We start from the raw sequence: 17,544 nt of genomic DNA, 5'->3' as shown, positions 1-17,544 counted from the left end.
AATGATTTTTCTGTGACCCCTGTGTGTATGACACAGCACATGTACGTCTGTGTGCATATATTAGTAATACAATATTACATAGGATGATGCAGAAGTATAGGCAACATGACGTCCGCAGCAAACTATCAAAAACATTTTTTTTTTTTTAAGTCAAGTATTGTAACCCCATTTGGCTTTGTTTTACAATCCAGATACAAAAACGTTGCCAGAAAACAAATATATAACAAATAAATGTTAGAAAATGTAAGATAAGTTCGTTTTCTCTATAACTGGATAAGATTTCAATATTGTTTTTAATGTAAAATGTTTATTCTGTTCGAAAAGCAAGCATTGAACGCTACCGATGAACATGAAAAAATTGGCGCGATGTCTTTGAAGACTCGACAAAAACTTCAAAATAAGAAATAAAAGAATGGGGATTTGTTTTACAATACACGTGGTACGAAAAAATTTCAAATAACAAATGTTATTAAAGACAAGTTACTCTTCTACCTATCTGATAAAGTTTTTGTGGCTTTACTCACTTTAAAACGTTTATGCGGTTCGAAAAACTGTCTAGATTAAGGTGAACACAACAAAAACTTGCAGCGAATGTTTGAAATTTCGACGATGAGTTAAAGATTAATCGATTTATTTGGACAAAAACTAAGTTTTTTCTGTCGATTTTACAAGGGGTGTAATCTTTTAAATGCTATTTCGATTCTATATGATATGCAAGAACTGAACTCCGAAATTAAGATTTGAAGTTCGGATAGACAATAGAGAAAATTCAAAGATATTCGCACATTAGAAGAAACGATTAATTTAGAATGAGTAGAATTTATCTTTTAAAAACTTTTAATGTTGGTTACTTGCTTGGTTGGCATTGATTACGTATTAGCTCTATTTTTTCTTTAATTATTTAAAAGCTTACTTTTTAAAAATTTCAGACGTTAAATGAATGCCCGTTAAAATCCAAAACAAAAATATTTCAGTTAATATTTAAGTGCATATTATAATGCGATTGTTTTTTTTTTTTTTTTTTGTTAATGTGATTGTACGGATAACGAATAAGAAAGCTGGAAAAAATTTATAAATTCAAATAAAAACAATACAGGAAATGCAGGTTTGTATTACTGTACACATAGATTCGAAAAAGTTGTCAAAAAACAAATAAATGTTATCAAAGGGAAGCTTAGTTGGGTTTGTATTACTGTACACATAGATTCGAAAAAGTTGTCAAAAAAAACAAATATATAACAAATAAATGTTATCAAAGGCAAGATAAGTTACTTTTCTACCAAAGTGGATATATTTTTCGTGTTTTTATTCAATGTAACATGTTTATTCAGCTCGAAAACCATACAGTGTTTACCGATGTATTGGAACATTCAAGATGGCGTCTTATTCTCTCTTTAACACGGTAAGTGTGGGAAAAGATGTTATAAATAAAAAACGGGATAAAATACTGTTAAAAACTCGCTCAATGTTACCGTGACATATATTCGGCGGGTTTTTAATAGTATTTTGTCTAGTTTTTTATTTATAACACCTTTTCCCAAACTTACCGTGTTAAAGAGAGTGTGAGACGCCATCTTGAATTTTCCAATACATCGGTAAACACTGTATATTTTTCGAGCTGAATAAATATGTTACATTGAATAAAAACACAAAAAATACATCCAGTTTGGCAGAAAAGTAACTTATCTTGCCTTTGATAACATTTATTTGTTATATATTTGTTTTTTGACAACTTTTTCGAATCTATTTGTACAGTAATACAAAACCGCTTTTTTGTGTTTTTATTCAATGTAACACGTTTATTCAGCTCGAAAAACATGCAGTGTTTACCGATGTATTGGAAAATTCAAGATGGCGTCTGACTCTCTCTTTAACACGGTAAGTTTGGGAAAAGGTGTTATAAAAAATAAACTAGACAAAACACTATTAAAAACCCACCTAATATATATCAACTTATGTCATGGTAACATATATTGAGCGAATTTCTAACAGTATTTTATCTAATTTATTATTTATAACACCTTTTCCCGAACTTACCGTGTTAAAGAGAGAGTTGGACGCCATTTTGAATTTTCCAATACATCGGTAAATACTGTACGTTTTTCGAGCTGAATAAACATGCTACATTGAATAAAAACACGAAAATTATTTCCAGTTTAGTAGAAAAGTAACTTATCTTGTCTTTGATAACATTTATTTGTTATATATTTGTATTTTTGACAACTTTTCCGAATCTTTGTGTACAGTAATAGAAACCCGGAAATGCTAACATTTATATTAAGATTGACTTAAATTTACAAGTTCACAAATAAAAAAAATACAAATATAATTTAAGACTTTCTTTCCCTAATCGTGAACAAATATAAGTAATATTTACGCCATAGAAAGAGATGGGAATATTTATGAAATCTAAACTGTGAATAATCGCATTAAAACATAGAAAGTGAAGAAACATTCGTGAAAAAATGTGTGGCCCTGAAAAGGGCCGTTTTGGGAATGTGTTTTCTTTGGAAGGAAACGCTTTTTACTTGGCGCTGGTGTATTTGGTGACAGCTTTGGTTCCCTCAGAGACAGCATGTTTAGCCAACTCACCAGGGAGAAGGAGACGGACAGCGGTCTGGACCTCACGGCTGCTAAGTGTTCTTTTCTTGCTGTAATGGGACAGACGACTGGCTTCATTAGCGATTCTCTCAAAAAGATCGTTAACAAAACTGTTCATAATAGACATGGCTTTGCTAGAAATTCCAGTGTCAGGATGAACTTGTTTCATTACTTTGTAAATGTAGATGGAATAACTTTCCTTCCTCTTCTTTCTCTTTTTCTTGCCATCACGAGCAGGTTTAGCCTTACCGGCTTTCTTAGCGCCTTTCTTGCTAACTTCAGTGGGGGAATGTGAAGGCAACTTTATTCTCTTCCCTTTTTATACGAAACACGCTGGCTCCCAGCAACAATCACAATTTTCTCTCTCAAATCTCTCGTATTTGATTGGTCAGAAACTAGCAACAAAAACTACACAACTTGTGAAAGCACTTAAAACAGACAAAAAAAAAGAAAGCGGTTGTGTGAAAGCGGCGGTAAAATAATCAGCAGTCAGTTGGCCGGAGCCGATCTGCGCGTATTTAAGGCAAGTTGCGTGCGTTTTGTAAAGTAAATCGTTTTGAGTTTTTGAAACAGCAAACACAAACCTAAAAATGTCTGGTCGTGGTAAAGGAGGTAAAGCCAAGGGAAAGAGCAAGACTCGTTCATCCCGTGCCGGACTTCAATTCCCCGTTGGTCGTATCCATCGTCTCCTCCGCAAGGGTAACTATTCGGAGAGAATTGGTGCCGGTGCACCCGTCTATTTGGCTGCCGTCATGGAATATTTGGCCGCTGAGGTTCTCGAGTTGGCTGGAAATGCTGCGAGAGACAACAAGAAATCCAGAATCATCCCCCGTCACTTGCAATTGGCCATCCGTAATGACGAAGAATTAAACAAATTCTTGGCCGGAGTGACCATTGCCCAGGGTGGTGTCCTTCCCAACATCCAAGCTGTACTTCTTCCCAAGAAGACCCAGAAAGCTGCCAAGTAAATTCTCTTATTCCCTTGACACAACACAAACGGCCCTTTTCAGGGCCACTCACATTTTCCCGAAATGTTTTTTGTCAATCTTACTTAATGCGATTTTTTTCTTTCTGACTTTTGTGATTATTTATAAACTATTGTTTTTTTGTTTTTTTTGCATTCATTATTTAACGCTCTTTCAGTAAATTTAATATAAAATTTAGCCCCATCATTTGAATTTCGTTTGAAGTAAATTGAAATGTCTTGTCATACGACATGCGGTTAAAGTCAGTCGCCATCTTGTTTTGATTTCGCTTATTCTGTCTAAAGAGATTTTTTGTTGGGTTTCTCCATAACCTACTTGCATTAACTGCTCCCAATGGCAAACGTGAAACTACAGACTTTTAATCGACATCATATTTATAATATAATTATAAATGGTCATTTCGGGCCAGCCACATTTTCTCGAAATGTTTTTCGTGAATCTTACTTAATGCGATTTTTTATTTCTGACCTTTGTGATTCTTTATAAAATATTACTTTTCTTTTCTTTTTTTTTTTTTTTTTTTTGCGTTCATTGTTTTACGCACCTTCAGAAATTTTAATATAAAATTTGGGTTTGTATTACTGTACACAAAGATTCGAAAAAGTTGTCAAAAAACAAATATATGTTATCAAAAGCAAGATAAGTTACTTTTCTACCAAACTGGATATATTTTTCGTGTTTTTATTCAATGTAACATGTTTATTCAGCTCGAAAAACATACAGTGTTTACCGATGTATTGGAAAATTCAAGATGGCGTCTGATTCTCTCTTTAACACGGTAAGTTTGGGAAACCCCGCCGAATATATATGTCAACCTATGTCACGGTAACATATATTGAGCGAGTTTTTAACACTATTTTATCTGGGTTTTTATTTATAACACCTTTTCCCAAACTTACCGTGTTAAAGAGAGAATCAGACGCCATCTTGAATTTTCCAATACATCGGTAAACACTATGTTTTTCGAGCTGAATAAATATGTTACATTGAATAAAAACACGAAAAATATATCCACTTTGGTAGAAAAGTAACTTATCTTGCCTTTGATAACATTTATTTGTTATATATTTGTTTTTTTGACAACTTTTTCGAATCTATGTTTACAGTAATACAAACCCGTCAGTCGCCATCTTGTTTTGATTTCGTTTATTCTGTCTAAAGAGATTTTTGTTGTGTTTCTCCATAACGCGCTTGCATTAACTGTTTCCAATGGCAAACACGAAAATACAGACTTTTAATCGACATATTTATAATATAATTATAAATGGTCATTTCGATTTCTTTTTAACTTAAACTAGATCCAGAAGTTGAATGATAAACCAATTGATTAAAGTGGTTTAATCGGAAAAAGTTCGTGAACAAATAACAGCGTTGCAAATAATTTAGTAGGGAATCAATTATTATTTTTTTTTTTTTTTTTAACAAACAAACCAATGAGGTTAACCTTTATGGAGATGGTCCCAATGTCCGCCTCGTTCTGAGTTCGGGGAGAGGCCGTCTGACGTAGGCGGTGTTTAGGCAGAAAGTTACCCCTCCATAAAATAAAGTGCACAGTTGTTAACTTTAAAAAACCCGTTCCAATAATTAGAATTTTTATTTTTTATTTTATTTTAAACACTTCAAATAATTAGAATTAAAAAAAAAAAAAAAATAAACAGTTAAAATAATTAGAATTTTACACAAAGTAAACAGTTAAAATAATTAGAATTTTTGATAATTACACAGTTCACAAAATTAGAATATATAAAAAAAATAAACAGTTCAAATAATTAGAATTTTTGATAATTCAACAGTTTAAATAATTGGAATTTTACAAAATAGACAGTTCAAATAATTAGAATTTTTGATAATTCAACAGTTCAAATAATTGGAATTTTACAAAATAGACAGTTCAAATAATTAGAATTAAATAAAAAGCAAAAAAAAAAAAAAAAACAGTCCACATGATTAGAATAGTTCCACGTGGTTAGTTAACCCTGTAAAATTCTGCGGTTAGGGTAATTTTCTGCCTCGACACCGCCTACGTCAGACGGCCTCTCCCCGAACTCAGAACGAGGCAAACGTCGGGACCATATCTCCGTAAAGGATAACCCAAAAAACAAATAAATTTCATCAAAGGCGAGATAAGTTACTTTTCTACCTAAGTGGATAATTTTCTAATGTTTTATTTTATTTTATTTCATGTAACATGTTTATTCAGCTCGAAAAACATACAGTGTTTACCGATGTATTGGAAAATTTAAAATGGCGCCCGACTCTCTCTTTGACACGATAAGTTTGGGAAAAGGAGTTAAAAATAAAAATAAACTACACAAAATACTATTAGAAACTCGCTCGATATATGTTAACATGACATAGGCTGATATATTTTTGGTGAGTTTATAACAGTATTTTGTATATAATTTTATTTTTAACTCTTTTTCCCAAACTTATCGAATCAAAGAGGGAGTCGGTCGCCATTTTCAATTTTCCAATACATCATAAACACTGTATGTTTTACGAGCTGAACAAACATGTTACATTAAATAAAAACCGCTACTTAGGTAGAAAAGTAACTTATCTTGACTTTGATAACATTTCCTTATTTAGTTCTCATGAGAGATCATGCGACAGCAAGTTTTGCTTTAGGTTACTACTGTCTCAGGTTGAATAATTAATACAAGGGAGATCGGACTTCACATGTAATCATTCTTACTTGAGATCAAGTGACATTAAAATCATCATTCTCCACCTTTTAGTTGTTATTATTTTGCATGTATGATCAAGTGGCAACAAGCCAACATCATCCTATAATTTGCAGTCAATCGTTGTTACTTCAGTTTAAGTGCAAAATCTCCCCACTGACTAGAACTCTGAAATGTCATTGTGACTGAAAGCTGTTTATTTCAATAATTAAATAACATTTTCGACGACATATATCTGGTCATAAAATAATTTATTCTAATAAAAATGATTTGAATTCCTGGAAAAAAGGCATTTTATCTAAAATGGTACATGTGATTTAAGAACAATTTAAAAACTACTTTAAAATTAGAGTTCCAGCGAGAGGAAGTATTCATGAAACTTTTACTGTCTCAATTTTAATTTTAATACAAGGGAGATAACTTAGTTAAATTAATTCAGAGTTATTGAACTTCACATGTTACATTATCTGTAATCATTTTTTATTTGAGGTCGTGTGACATTAAAATCATCATTCTCCATATTTCAGTTGTTTGGAATTATTTATGTTGCATATTTGATCAAGTGGAAACAGCTCAACATCGTCCTATAATTTGCAGTCAAGTTTTGTTACTCCATTTCAAGTGGCAAGTCTCCCCACTGTCATGAGTTGTGAAATAAATTATTAACTGAAAGCTGATTATTTCAATAATATTTTAATAATGAAATAAAGATGGTCGCTATTCAAACCAATCACTGTTTGGCGTTCGATCGAATCGCATCTCTCATCACTACAAACTGTTTATATCTCAATAAAATATTTATTTTTCACCGTCTGATTATAACTTAACTAAATAATATCTCATACTTATAACGTATGCTGCTACACCGTTCACAAATGACATGATGAATCTGTAATTGTCGCACGATGAAACTTGCGCATACATCGACGGAAGTAAAAACTTGTATACAATTAGCCGCTAGTATTTTTTTTTAATTCCATAGTTATATGACTTTTAAATATTTTCAGCGAAATTGACTTTAACAAACCCGTCACACGCATCCTTTCCAGTTTTTATTTTTTTCTATTAAAACCCGAACTTATAAATATTCTTTTGAGAAATAAAAAAAAAACAAAAAAAAACGCCTTTTTATGATCACGCCTTGCTAACGCATAATAAATAACTACAAGTAATATAATTATGTAGATTTGCACTTGCTGTCACTTGATCTAAAATACAAAGTAAATAAAGCTAATGGAATAATATGGACAAAGATGGAACACAAGACTTGTAAGCATTTAAACTGTCAAATAGGTCGTTTTTTGGCTTTTGAAATACTTGACAAATTCACAATTATTACAAGATTTGAAGTATTTATATTTTATAGAGATTTAAACCTTCTTAGTTATGGTTTTGTGACGATTTTATTCAACCAATGATTTAATGACTAAACGATTCAACCTTCAAAATCCTATTTGTATAATATTCTGCTTGTTCCTTTCTTAATTAGTTCATACTTTACGCTTTGGAAAAAGCCAAATAACTTTTAAAGGCTAAAATGTGAAAAAAAAAAAAAAAAAAAAATGCCAAATTCACTAATTTTCGCTTATAAAAGATCATCTGGCAACTCGGAACAAGAATAAATGACTGGCCACAGTTTGATGTAGCCTCGTTTTCACTTTCACATATCATTATGATAATATATGATAATTGTTGTAATGGTGTGAGAAAAGAACGCGTAGTAATTTCGAAGTGCATGGTTTTTAACCCCCTCCTCCCTCCGCAAAAAAAGTGGATGAAATTTTACATAATAAATGAACATTCAAATGAAGCAGGGCAAAGTAAATTAAAGTTTGTCTCTTACAATGTGACTTCATTATCAGTATTGAACTATGCAGCACAATATTACTTTCAGAGCATTTATTGGTATTTATTAATTTATCTCATTTGGGTTCTTCTTTATTTTAAATATAATGGACACCATTTCCATAGAAATGTTAATAAACTCATATTTGCTGCATGTTATTGGATTTTCATTCTAAAATATTTTTTGCACTATCCAGAAAAATATCAATTTAATCAAAACAAAATTGTTGATTAAATACATTTCATAACAACCATTTTTTACACACATCCATAAATTCTGTATCAATCTGTAAAGTAAATAACATTTGTAAATAATTCATTTTATTCTGTAGTATTTTTATCTAATATCTATTTTTACTTATCTTTTATGTAATTCCTATTAAATACGGAAATCTAAAATGAAAAGATATTTTTAACGCAAGAAGCTTTGGTATTTTTAAAAAATCCCTTTTTATTAAATAAGTTCGTCTACAATTAATGCTTTTGTCTTTGTTTATTTCTGTTTATTTGTGGAGTTTTCGACTAACTTTGCTAATAAATTATAAATGAAAAAGATTTTATTTCAACTGTAAAGAAAACTTTAATGTACACACAAAATCATTTAAAATAATCTTTCGTACGCCTTTTTTTTTCTCCACAACAGCTGTCATATAGTCATAATATTGTCTGTTTTATAATCTGGGAAATATAAGGGAAATAACTTAGTTAAATAATTTTTGAGGTATCGAACCTTTTAAGTAAAGATTTATTTATTTTATTTAAGATAAAGTGATATTGAAGTCATCCATTCTCCACATTTCAGTTGTTCCAGCCAACATTTTTTGTTACTTCAGTACAAGTGACAACACTTTTTATTAATTGAAAGTTGATTTTATTTTAATAGTTAAATAACATTAGAAACACATTTCCAACGATATATATCTCGCCATAAAATAATTTACTGTAAAAACGATAATTGGCAATTTATATTTGTTTGTATTACAAATAATAAAATAAAACTTTTCTATTGTGATATTTTTATTATTTAAATGTCTTTTTTGGATGGGATAATATATTTTAAATGGTTTATTTACAATTTCTTCTATAATTGGAATATTTTTATTTTCTTGCTTAAACTCTTTTTACACAGTTTATATGAAACTATTTTTAAAATACTTTATTTTATCTTTCTTATTAGTATAATAGTTTTCTAATGAACAGAAACATATAAAATTTGAATTTAGTAAACATAATAACGTATATAAATAGAGAATATTTGCGAATGAATCTCAGTGGACAAAAATGATGAGGTTTCTTTGTTGGATTGTACGGCAGATCAACCCTTTGAGTCATTTTATGCAGATTATCTTTGGATTTAGAGTTATTAATTCATGCTGTAGCTGACATACGAGTGATATGTTCTTTTTAAAGTTTTGATAAGATTCTTTTAACGGTATGGTTTTGTTTTGTTTTACGGTACATCATTTTTTGTAGTTATTTATAATAATTACTTTAAATTGCAGTTTATTACTAATCTATTCAATCTACTGCTCGGTGAAACCTCATAGGAAATATTTGGTGTCAAAAATCATGCAAAGTTTATTTGGACGGAATCGCCAAATTGGCTGACAGTTTTTACCTGTCATCAAGTAATAGCTCGAATAGGTCAATATGTATAAACGCAACTTTTGGAATATCAGTTTGTTCTTGCTAGATGTTTAACTTCAGGCAAGTCCTTAGCAAACAAATTAATAGATTTGTCAACCTTGAAAGAATGTAAGTTTACTAAAACTAAAATGCATTTCTATTCCATGAAAACTAAAATACTTTTAGCTATTGAATAAATTTAATAAGTGAAGGTTTTTATTACTGTGAACAGATTCGAAAAAGTTGTCATAAAAACAAATATATAACAAATAAATGTTATCAAAGGAAGGCAAGATAAGCTACTTTTCTACCTTACTGGATATGTTTTTATTTAATGTAACATGTTTATTCAGCTCGAAAAACATACAGTGTTTACCGATGTATGGGAAAATTAAACTTGGCACACGACTTTCTCTTTGACACGGTAAGTTTGGAAAAAGGAGTTAAAACTATAAAACCGGACAAAATACTGTTAGAAACACTCGCTCAATATATGTTACCGTGACATATATTCCATGGGTTTTTTTAACATTATTTTATCTTGGCCGCCATTTTCAATTTTCCAAATACATCGGTGAACACCATGTTTTTCGCGCTGATTAAACATGTTACATTCAATAAAGACACTAAAAACACATCCAATTAGGTAGAACAGTGATTTATCTTGCCTTTGATAACATTTATTTGTTATATATTTGGTTTTGACAACTTTTTTGTAATCTGTGTACAGTAATACAAACACAAATAAATTTGTTTACGAAGATTATTAGAAAATGCGGAAATTAGAACCGAACATCATGAATGAATATAAATTGCCTAAGAACAATTGATGTCGAAAAATGTTGTTTCACCTATAAATACACCTAAAGAGGAAAATCACATTGAAAAAAGTGCATTGACGGAATATAGAATATATAAAAAACATAAAAAATCGCATTAAATTACAAACAAGAGTAAAGAAAAACTTTCATAATAAATTTGTGGCCCTGAAAAGGGCCGTTTGAATATGAAGAGAGATAATAAATTTAAGCTCTCTCGCCTCGGATACGACGAGCCAATTGGATGTCCTTCGGCATGATGGTGACACGTTTGGCGTGGATGGCACACAAGTTGGTGTCTTCGAAAAGACCAACCAAGTAAGCTTCACTGGCCTCCTGAAGAGCCATCACAGAAGAACTCTGGAAACGGAGATCGGTCTTGAAGTCTTGGGCGATTTCACGAACCAAACGTTGGAAGGGAAGTTTCCTGATGAGAAGCTCAGTGGATTTTTGATAACGTCTGATCTCACGGAGAGCTACAGTACCGGGCCTGTAACGATGGGGTTTCTTCACTCCACCAGTGGCTGGAGCACTTTTACGCGCCGCTTTGGTAGCCAACTGTTTACGAGGAGCTTTACCTCCGGTGGATTTACGAGCGGTCTGCTTAGTACGAGCCATTATGAAACAACTACTACTTCAAATGATGAATTTCACCAGCAAGACCGTTACACCTTTTTATATGGGTTGTTATCAGCTGCTGCTGCTACTTTTCTTTGTTAGATGCGCGCAAAATGTTCAAATATTTCCCTTTATTCTCATTGGTAATAAGGAATCACGTGGGGTGCTTTCAACTAGGTCCGCCGGATTTTGTGCGGAGACCTATATATAGTGAATTTGATTTGTTGTCCGCCGTACATTAGTATTTTCGTACTACTACTTCAATTGACAACAAGATGTCTGGTCGTGGAAAGGGAGGAAAAGGTTTAGGAAAAGGAGGCGCTAAGCGTCATCGTAAAGTACTTCGTGATAACATCCAGGGTATCACGAAACCCGCTATCCGTCGTCTTGCCCGTCGAGGTGGTGTGAAACGTATCTCTGGTCTGATCTACGAAGAAACTCGTGGTGTCCTGAAAGTTTTCCTTGAAAATGTCATCCGTGATGCCGTCACCTACACCGAACACGCCAAGAGGAAGACTGTCACCGCCATGGATGTCGTCTATGCTCTGAAGAGACAAGGAAGAACCCTTTACGGATTCGGAGGTTAAACCATTATTTGACCCAAGACAAAACGAACCAAACCAAACGGCCCTTTTCAGGGCCACCAACTTTTTCCGAAAAGTATTTTTCCAAATCTAACTTTTATGCGTTTATCTTTTCATAACGTCTAATTTGATGGTTTTTTTAAAACCCTTTTTTCATTATTCTGTATAATTCGCTTTTTTATTTTTATTTTTTTTTCATTGCAGACATGAATAATTAGCTATTCTGTTTAAAAACTTCAGACTTAAAAATAATTTTCCAATTATAACAAAAGTATTAATCCCCATGTACTAACTTTCAATATTTATAATTCTGTCTTAAGCAAATATGGTATCCAGGTTTTGAAATTATTTATGTCACTCAAAAAGAAAAAAAATCCTATAATTTTAAATAACATTGTTTTTAGGCAAGAATTTTAGTTAAATTATCTGGGGAAATATTCAAAATAAAGTGGGGAAATTTTATCAGTTCTCAAAGATAATGACTGGAATTTAAAAAAAAGAAAGTGATGATAATAAAATTGCATATATTTCTTCTTTATATCTAATCGATTCATGTGTTTTGATCATCGTTGGTGTCTTTTAATCAGGTGGTAATTCAATTAAGTAAATTCATTTTTAACTAAAAGCATATTTAGGTGGTTATATTGATGGGGTTTGACTCACGTGACAAGTGAATTCTACAGATTTCATTTTAATAAACACTTACAAAACCAAACGTTCTCTATTATAACTGCCCAACTCATAATAATTCCGAGTAGCAATATTATTTTAATAAACATTTCAGTTTATTTGATAAATAAATGTTTGGAAAAAACAATTGAACAGTAGTGATAGAAATCCATCCATTAGATGCAGCCATCTTGTTTTCGCTCCAACTTATCAACAAGGCAATACTTATGTTTTAAATACAGATACTTTAAAATAAGTTACAACATCAAAATCCTATTCAGGTAAGGAGAAAATTTATCTTGCCTTTGGTTACATTTTGTTTTTTTGTTTCTTACTATTTTTTCGTTTCTGTTAAATAAATGCCCTTTTTTTTAATCAATATATGTCCTCAAAATTTAACAAAATACTGGTAGAGAAGCACTCAGTAAATGTCAATGTGACAATATGGATCTGAGATTTGTGCACATTTTGAAATTGTTCACTTCTGGAAAATACTTTTACAAATAAAATCGGTACTTTATTGAGAAAGATGCGAAATATGTCAGTTGAAAAACTAATTTACGGACATTTTTATTGCTAAAATTCGACTAGAAACTTTTCCGTCATTTTTTTTTTTTTGTTTTTTGTTTTAATGTAAACTAACATTTTCAACATAAGTTTTCCTATTTCGAACTGTAATATTTTGCATATATCTCAATATAAATAAGCACCCGACAATTTTTAAAGATCGTTAAAAAATATTTGACGGCTTATTATACAAGACCCAAGAGTTATGTCCCTTTGTTTAATATAGTAATAGTGAAGTTATTGTTTTGTAATAAAACAGGTTTATTAACGGGAGATAACTAACAACTCAATTTGGTAAATTTTCTTTCAGTAATTATTTTTTAACCGATTATTTTTCGTAATTTTGGAGAGTTTCTTTCTAAATAAATATGTAGTAAACTGCAAATTTTAAAAACAAGCTATTAAAAACTCATGTCGAAATATTTGCAAGCAAAGTCAAAAAAGAATTACTACATATCCTTACATTTTGCTACAAAAATGGCGGGAAATTGTGCCTTGAAATGATTTTCCTGATTCTCGAAAACGGAATTAATATATATATTCTCTCTCAAATCGAAATCGAAAGATTCTAATAAACAAATACGCAGCAGATTTCATAGAAAATAACCCCGAACAAAATTAATAAGGTAAATAAAAAAACAAAAACAAAATAAAATGAATAAATTCTATTGAAATAAAAATAAAATGATTTTTCTGTGACCCCTGTGTGTATGACACAGAGCACATGTACGTCTGTGTGCATATATTAGTAATACAATATTACATAGGATGATGCAGAAGTATAGGCAACATGACGTCCGCAGCAAACTATCAAAAACATTTTTTTTTTAAGTCAAGTATTGTAACCCCATTTGGCTTTGTTTTACAATCCAGATACAAAAACGTTGCCAGAAAACAAATATATAACAAATAAATGTTAGAAAATGTAAGATAAGTTCGTTTTCTCTATAACTGGATAAGATTTCAATATTGTTTTTAATGTAAAATGTTTATTCTGTTCGAAAAGCAAGCATTGAACGCTACCGATGAACATGAAAAAAATGGCGCGATGTCTTTGAAGACTCGACAAAAACTTCAAAATAAGAAATAAAAGAATGGGGATTTGTTTTACAATACACGTGGTACGAAAAAATTTCAAATAACAAATGTTATTAAAGACAAGTTACTCTTCTACCTATCTGATAAAGTTTTTGTGGCTTTACTCACTTTAAAACGTTTATGCGGTTCGAAAAACTGTCTAGATTCAGGTGAACACAAGAAAAACTTGCAGCGAATGTTTGAAATTTCGACGATGAGTTAAAGATTAATCGATTTATTTGGACAAAAACTAAGTTTTTTCTGTCGATTTTACAAGGGGTGTAATCTTTTAAATGCTGTTTCGATTCTATATGATATGCAAGAACTGAACTCCGAAATTAAGATTTGAAGTTCGGATAGACAATAGAGAAAATTCAAAGATATTCGCACATTAGAAGAAACGATTAATTTAGAATGAGTAGAATTTATCTTTTAAAAACTTTTAATGTTGGTTACTTGCTTGGTTGGCATTGATTACGTATTAGCTCTATTTTTTCTTTAATTATTTAAAAGCTTACTTTTTAAAAATTTCAGACGTTAAATGAATGCCCGTTAAAATCCAAAACAAAAATATTTCAGTTAATATTTAAGTGCATATTATAATGCGATTGTTTTTTTTGTTTTTTTTTTTTAATGTGATTGTACGGATAACGAATAAGAAAGCTGGAAAAAATTTATAAATTCAAATAAAAACAATACAGGAAATGCAGGTTTGTATTACTGTACACATAGATTCGAAAAAGTTGTCAAAAAACAAATAAATGTTATCAAAGGGAAGCTTAGTTGGGTTTGTATTACTGTACACATAGATTCGAAAAAGTTGTCAAAAAAACAAATATATAACAAATAAATGTTATCAAAGGCAAGATAAGTTACTTTTCTACCAAAGTGGATATATTTTTCGTGTTTTTATTCAATGTAACATGTTTATTCAGCTCGAAAACCATACAGTGTTTACCGATGTATTGGAACATTCAAGATGGCGTCTTATTCTCTCTTTAACACGGTAAGTGTGGGAAAAGATGTTATAAATAAAAAACGGGATAAAATACTGTTAAAAACTCGCTCAATGTTACCGTGACATATATTCGGCGGGTTTTTAATAGTATTTTGCCTAGTTTTTTATTTATAACACCTTTTCCCAAACTTACCGTGTTAAAGAGAGTGTGAGACGCCATCTTGAATTTTCGAATACATCGGTAAACACTGTATATTTTTCGAGCTGAATAAATATGTTACATTGAATAAAAACACAAAAAATACATCCAGTTTGGCAGAAAAGTAACTTATCTTGCCTTTGATAACATTTATTTGTTATATATTTGTTTTTTGACAACTTTTTCGAATCTATGTGTACAGTAATACAAACCCGCTTTTTTGTGTTTTTATTCAATGTAACACGTTTATTCAGCTCGAAAAACATGCAGTGTTTACCGATGTATTGGAAAATTCAAGATGGCGTCTGACTCTCTCTTTAACACGGTAAGTTTGGGAAAAGGTGTTATAAAAAATAAACTAGACAAAACACTATTAAAAACCCACCGAATATATGTCAACTTATGTCACGGTAACATATATTGAGCGAATTTCTAACAGTATTTTATCTAATTTATTATTTATAACACCTTTTCCCGAACTTACCGTGTTAAAGAGAGAGTTGGACGCCATTTTGAATTTTCCAATACATCGGTAAATACTGTATGTTTTTCGAGCTGAATAAACATGCTACATTGAATAAAAACACGAAAATTATTTCCAGTTTAGTAGAAAAGTAACTTATCTTGTCTTTGATAACATTTATTTGTTATATATTTGTATTTTTGACAACTTTTCCGAATCTTTGTGTACAGTAATAGAAACCCGGAAATGCTAACATTTATATTAAGATTGACTTAAATTTACAAGTTCACAAATAAAAAAAATACAAATATAATTTAAGACTTTCTTTCCCTAATCGTGAACAAATATAAGTAATATTTACGCCATAGAAAGAGATGGGAATATTTATGAAATCTAAACTGTGAATAATCGCATTAAAATATAGAAAGTGAAGAAACATTCGTGAAAAAATGTGTGGCCCTGAAAAGGGCCGTTTTGGGAATGTGTTTTCTTTGGAAGGAAACGCTTTTTACTTGGCGCTGGTGTATTTGGTGACAGCTTTGGTTCCCTCAGAGACAGCATGTTTAGCCAACTCACCAGGGAGAAGGAGACGGACAGCGGTCTGGACCTCACGGCTGCTAAGTGTTCTTTTCTTGCTGTAATGGGACAGACGACTGGCTTCATTAGCGATTCTCTCAAAAAGATCGTTAACAAAACTGTTCATAATAGACATGGCTTTGCTAGAAATTCCAGTGTCAGGATGAACTTGTTTCATTACTTTGTAAATGTAGATGGAATAACTTTCCTTCCTCTTCTTTCTCTTTTTCTTGCCATCACGAGCAGGTTTAGCCTTACCGGCTTTCTTAGCGCCTTTCTTGCTAACTTCAGTGGGGGGAGCCATTTCGACGATACACGAATGTGAAGGCAACTTTATTCTCTTCCTTTTTTATACGAAACACGCTGGCTCCCAGCAACAATCACAATTTTCTCTCTCAAATCTCTCGTATTTGATTGGTCAGAAACTAGCAACAAAAACTACACAACTTGTGAAAGCACTTAAAACAGACAAAAAAAAGAAAGCGGTTGTGTTGAAAGCGGCGGTAAAATAATCAGCAGTCAGTTGGCCGGAGCCGATCTGCGCGTATTTAACGCAAGTTGCGTGCGTTTTGTAAAGTAAATCGTTTTGAGTTTTTGAACTGGTCGTGGTAAAGGAGGTAAAGCCAAGGGAAAGAGCAAGACTCGTTCATCCCGTGCCGGACTTCAATTCCCCGTTGGTCGTATCCATCGTCTCCTCCGCAAGGGTAACTATTCGGAGAGAATTGGTGCCGGTGCACCCGTCTATTTGGCTGCCGTCATGGAATATTTGGCCGCTGAGGTTCTCGAGTTGGCTGGAAATGCTGCGAGAGACAACAAGAAATCCAGAATCATCCCCCGTCACTTGCAATTGGCCATCCGTAATGACGAAGAATTAAACAAATTCTTGGCCGGAGTGACCATTGCCCAGGGCGGTGTCCTTCCCAACATCCAAGCTGTACTTCTTCCCAAGAAGACCCAGAAAGCTGCCAAGTAAATTCTCTTATTCCCTTGACACAACACAAACGGCCCTTTTCCAGGGCCACTCACATTTTCCCGAAATGTTTTTTGTCAATCTTACTTAATGCGATTTTTTTCTTTCTGACTTTTGTGATTATTTATAAACTATTGTTTTTTTTTTTTTGCGTTCATTATTTAACGCTCTTTCAGTAGATTTAATATAAAATTTAGCCCCATCATTTGAATTTCGTTTGAAGTAAATTGAAATGTCTTGTCATACGACATGCGGTTAAAGTCAGTCGCCATCTTGTTTTGATTTCGCTTATTCTGTCTAAAG

General features: G+C 31.8%; 5 protein-coding genes and 1 pseudogene across 6 annotated transcripts; 3 read left to right on the top strand and 3 right to left on the bottom strand.

The window, feature by feature from the left end:
- Positions 1-2,414: 2,414 nt before the first annotated feature.
- On the bottom strand, positions 2,415-2,884 carry LOC145240220 (histone H2B, gonadal-like; the record flags this gene model as incomplete). The annotated part of the gene is made up of 1 exon (XM_080103803.1): positions 2,415-2,884. A coding segment is annotated over one exon (360 nt), but the record flags the coding sequence as incomplete, so codon positions are not given.
- Positions 2,885-2,914: 30 nt separating this feature from the next.
- On the top strand, positions 2,915-3,832 carry LOC145303635 (histone H2A-like). The gene has a single exon (XM_080145196.1). It carries the CDS (start codon positions 3,192-3,194, stop codon positions 3,567-3,569), a length of 378 nt encoding a protein of 125 aa, XP_080001322.1. The 5' UTR covers positions 2,915-3,191; the 3' UTR covers positions 3,570-3,832.
- Positions 3,833-10,502: 6,670 nt separating this feature from the next.
- Positions 10,503-11,178, bottom strand: LOC145303633 (histone H3). Its single transcript, XM_080145194.1, has one exon. The coding sequence runs from the start codon at positions 11,176-11,178 to the stop codon at positions 10,768-10,770; it is 411 nt and encodes a 136-aa protein (XP_080001320.1). The 3' UTR covers positions 10,503-10,767.
- A 140-nt stretch (positions 11,179-11,318) lies between these two features.
- On the top strand, positions 11,319-12,302 carry LOC145303634 (histone H4). Its single transcript, XM_080145195.1, has one exon. It carries the CDS (start codon positions 11,454-11,456, stop codon positions 11,763-11,765), a length of 312 nt encoding a protein of 103 aa, XP_080001321.1. The 5' UTR covers positions 11,319-11,453; the 3' UTR covers positions 11,766-12,302.
- A 3,878-nt stretch (positions 12,303-16,180) lies between these two features.
- On the bottom strand, positions 16,181-16,604 carry LOC145240138 (histone H2B, gonadal pseudogene; annotated as a pseudogene). Its single transcript, XR_013862489.1, has one exon. The product of XR_013862489.1 is annotated as a histone H2B, gonadal pseudogene (transcript).
- A 265-nt stretch (positions 16,605-16,869) lies between these two features.
- Positions 16,870-17,257, top strand: LOC145240137 (histone H2A-like; the record flags this gene model as incomplete). Its single annotated transcript, XM_080103744.1, has 1 exon — positions 16,870-17,257. A coding segment is annotated over one exon (375 nt), but the record flags the coding sequence as incomplete, so codon positions are not given.
- Between the last annotated feature and the right edge of the window lie 287 nt (positions 17,258-17,544).

This window comes from Euprymna scolopes, chromosome 19 (genome assembly GCF_053919585.1).
Source record: "Euprymna scolopes isolate OS-2025 chromosome 19, ASM5391958v1, whole genome shotgun sequence".
Classification (NCBI taxonomy): Eukaryota; Metazoa; Mollusca; class Cephalopoda; order Sepiida; family Sepiolidae; genus Euprymna; species Euprymna scolopes.
The sequence above is the reverse complement of the archived record's forward strand: the minus strand, read 5'-3'. Positions and strand labels throughout refer to the sequence as shown.

Excerpts from the sequence above, each read along its gene's own strand:
- LOC145303633 (XM_080145194.1), bottom strand. The coding sequence starts at position 11,178 with ATGGCTCGTACTAAGCAGACCGCTCGTAAATCCACCGGAGGTAAAGCT.
- LOC145303634 (XM_080145195.1), top strand. The coding sequence starts at position 11,454 with ATGTCTGGTCGTGGAAAGGGAGGAAAAGGTTTAGGAAAAGGAGGCGCT.
- LOC145303635 (XM_080145196.1), top strand. The coding sequence starts at position 3,192 with ATGTCTGGTCGTGGTAAAGGAGGTAAAGCCAAGGGAAAGAGCAAGACT.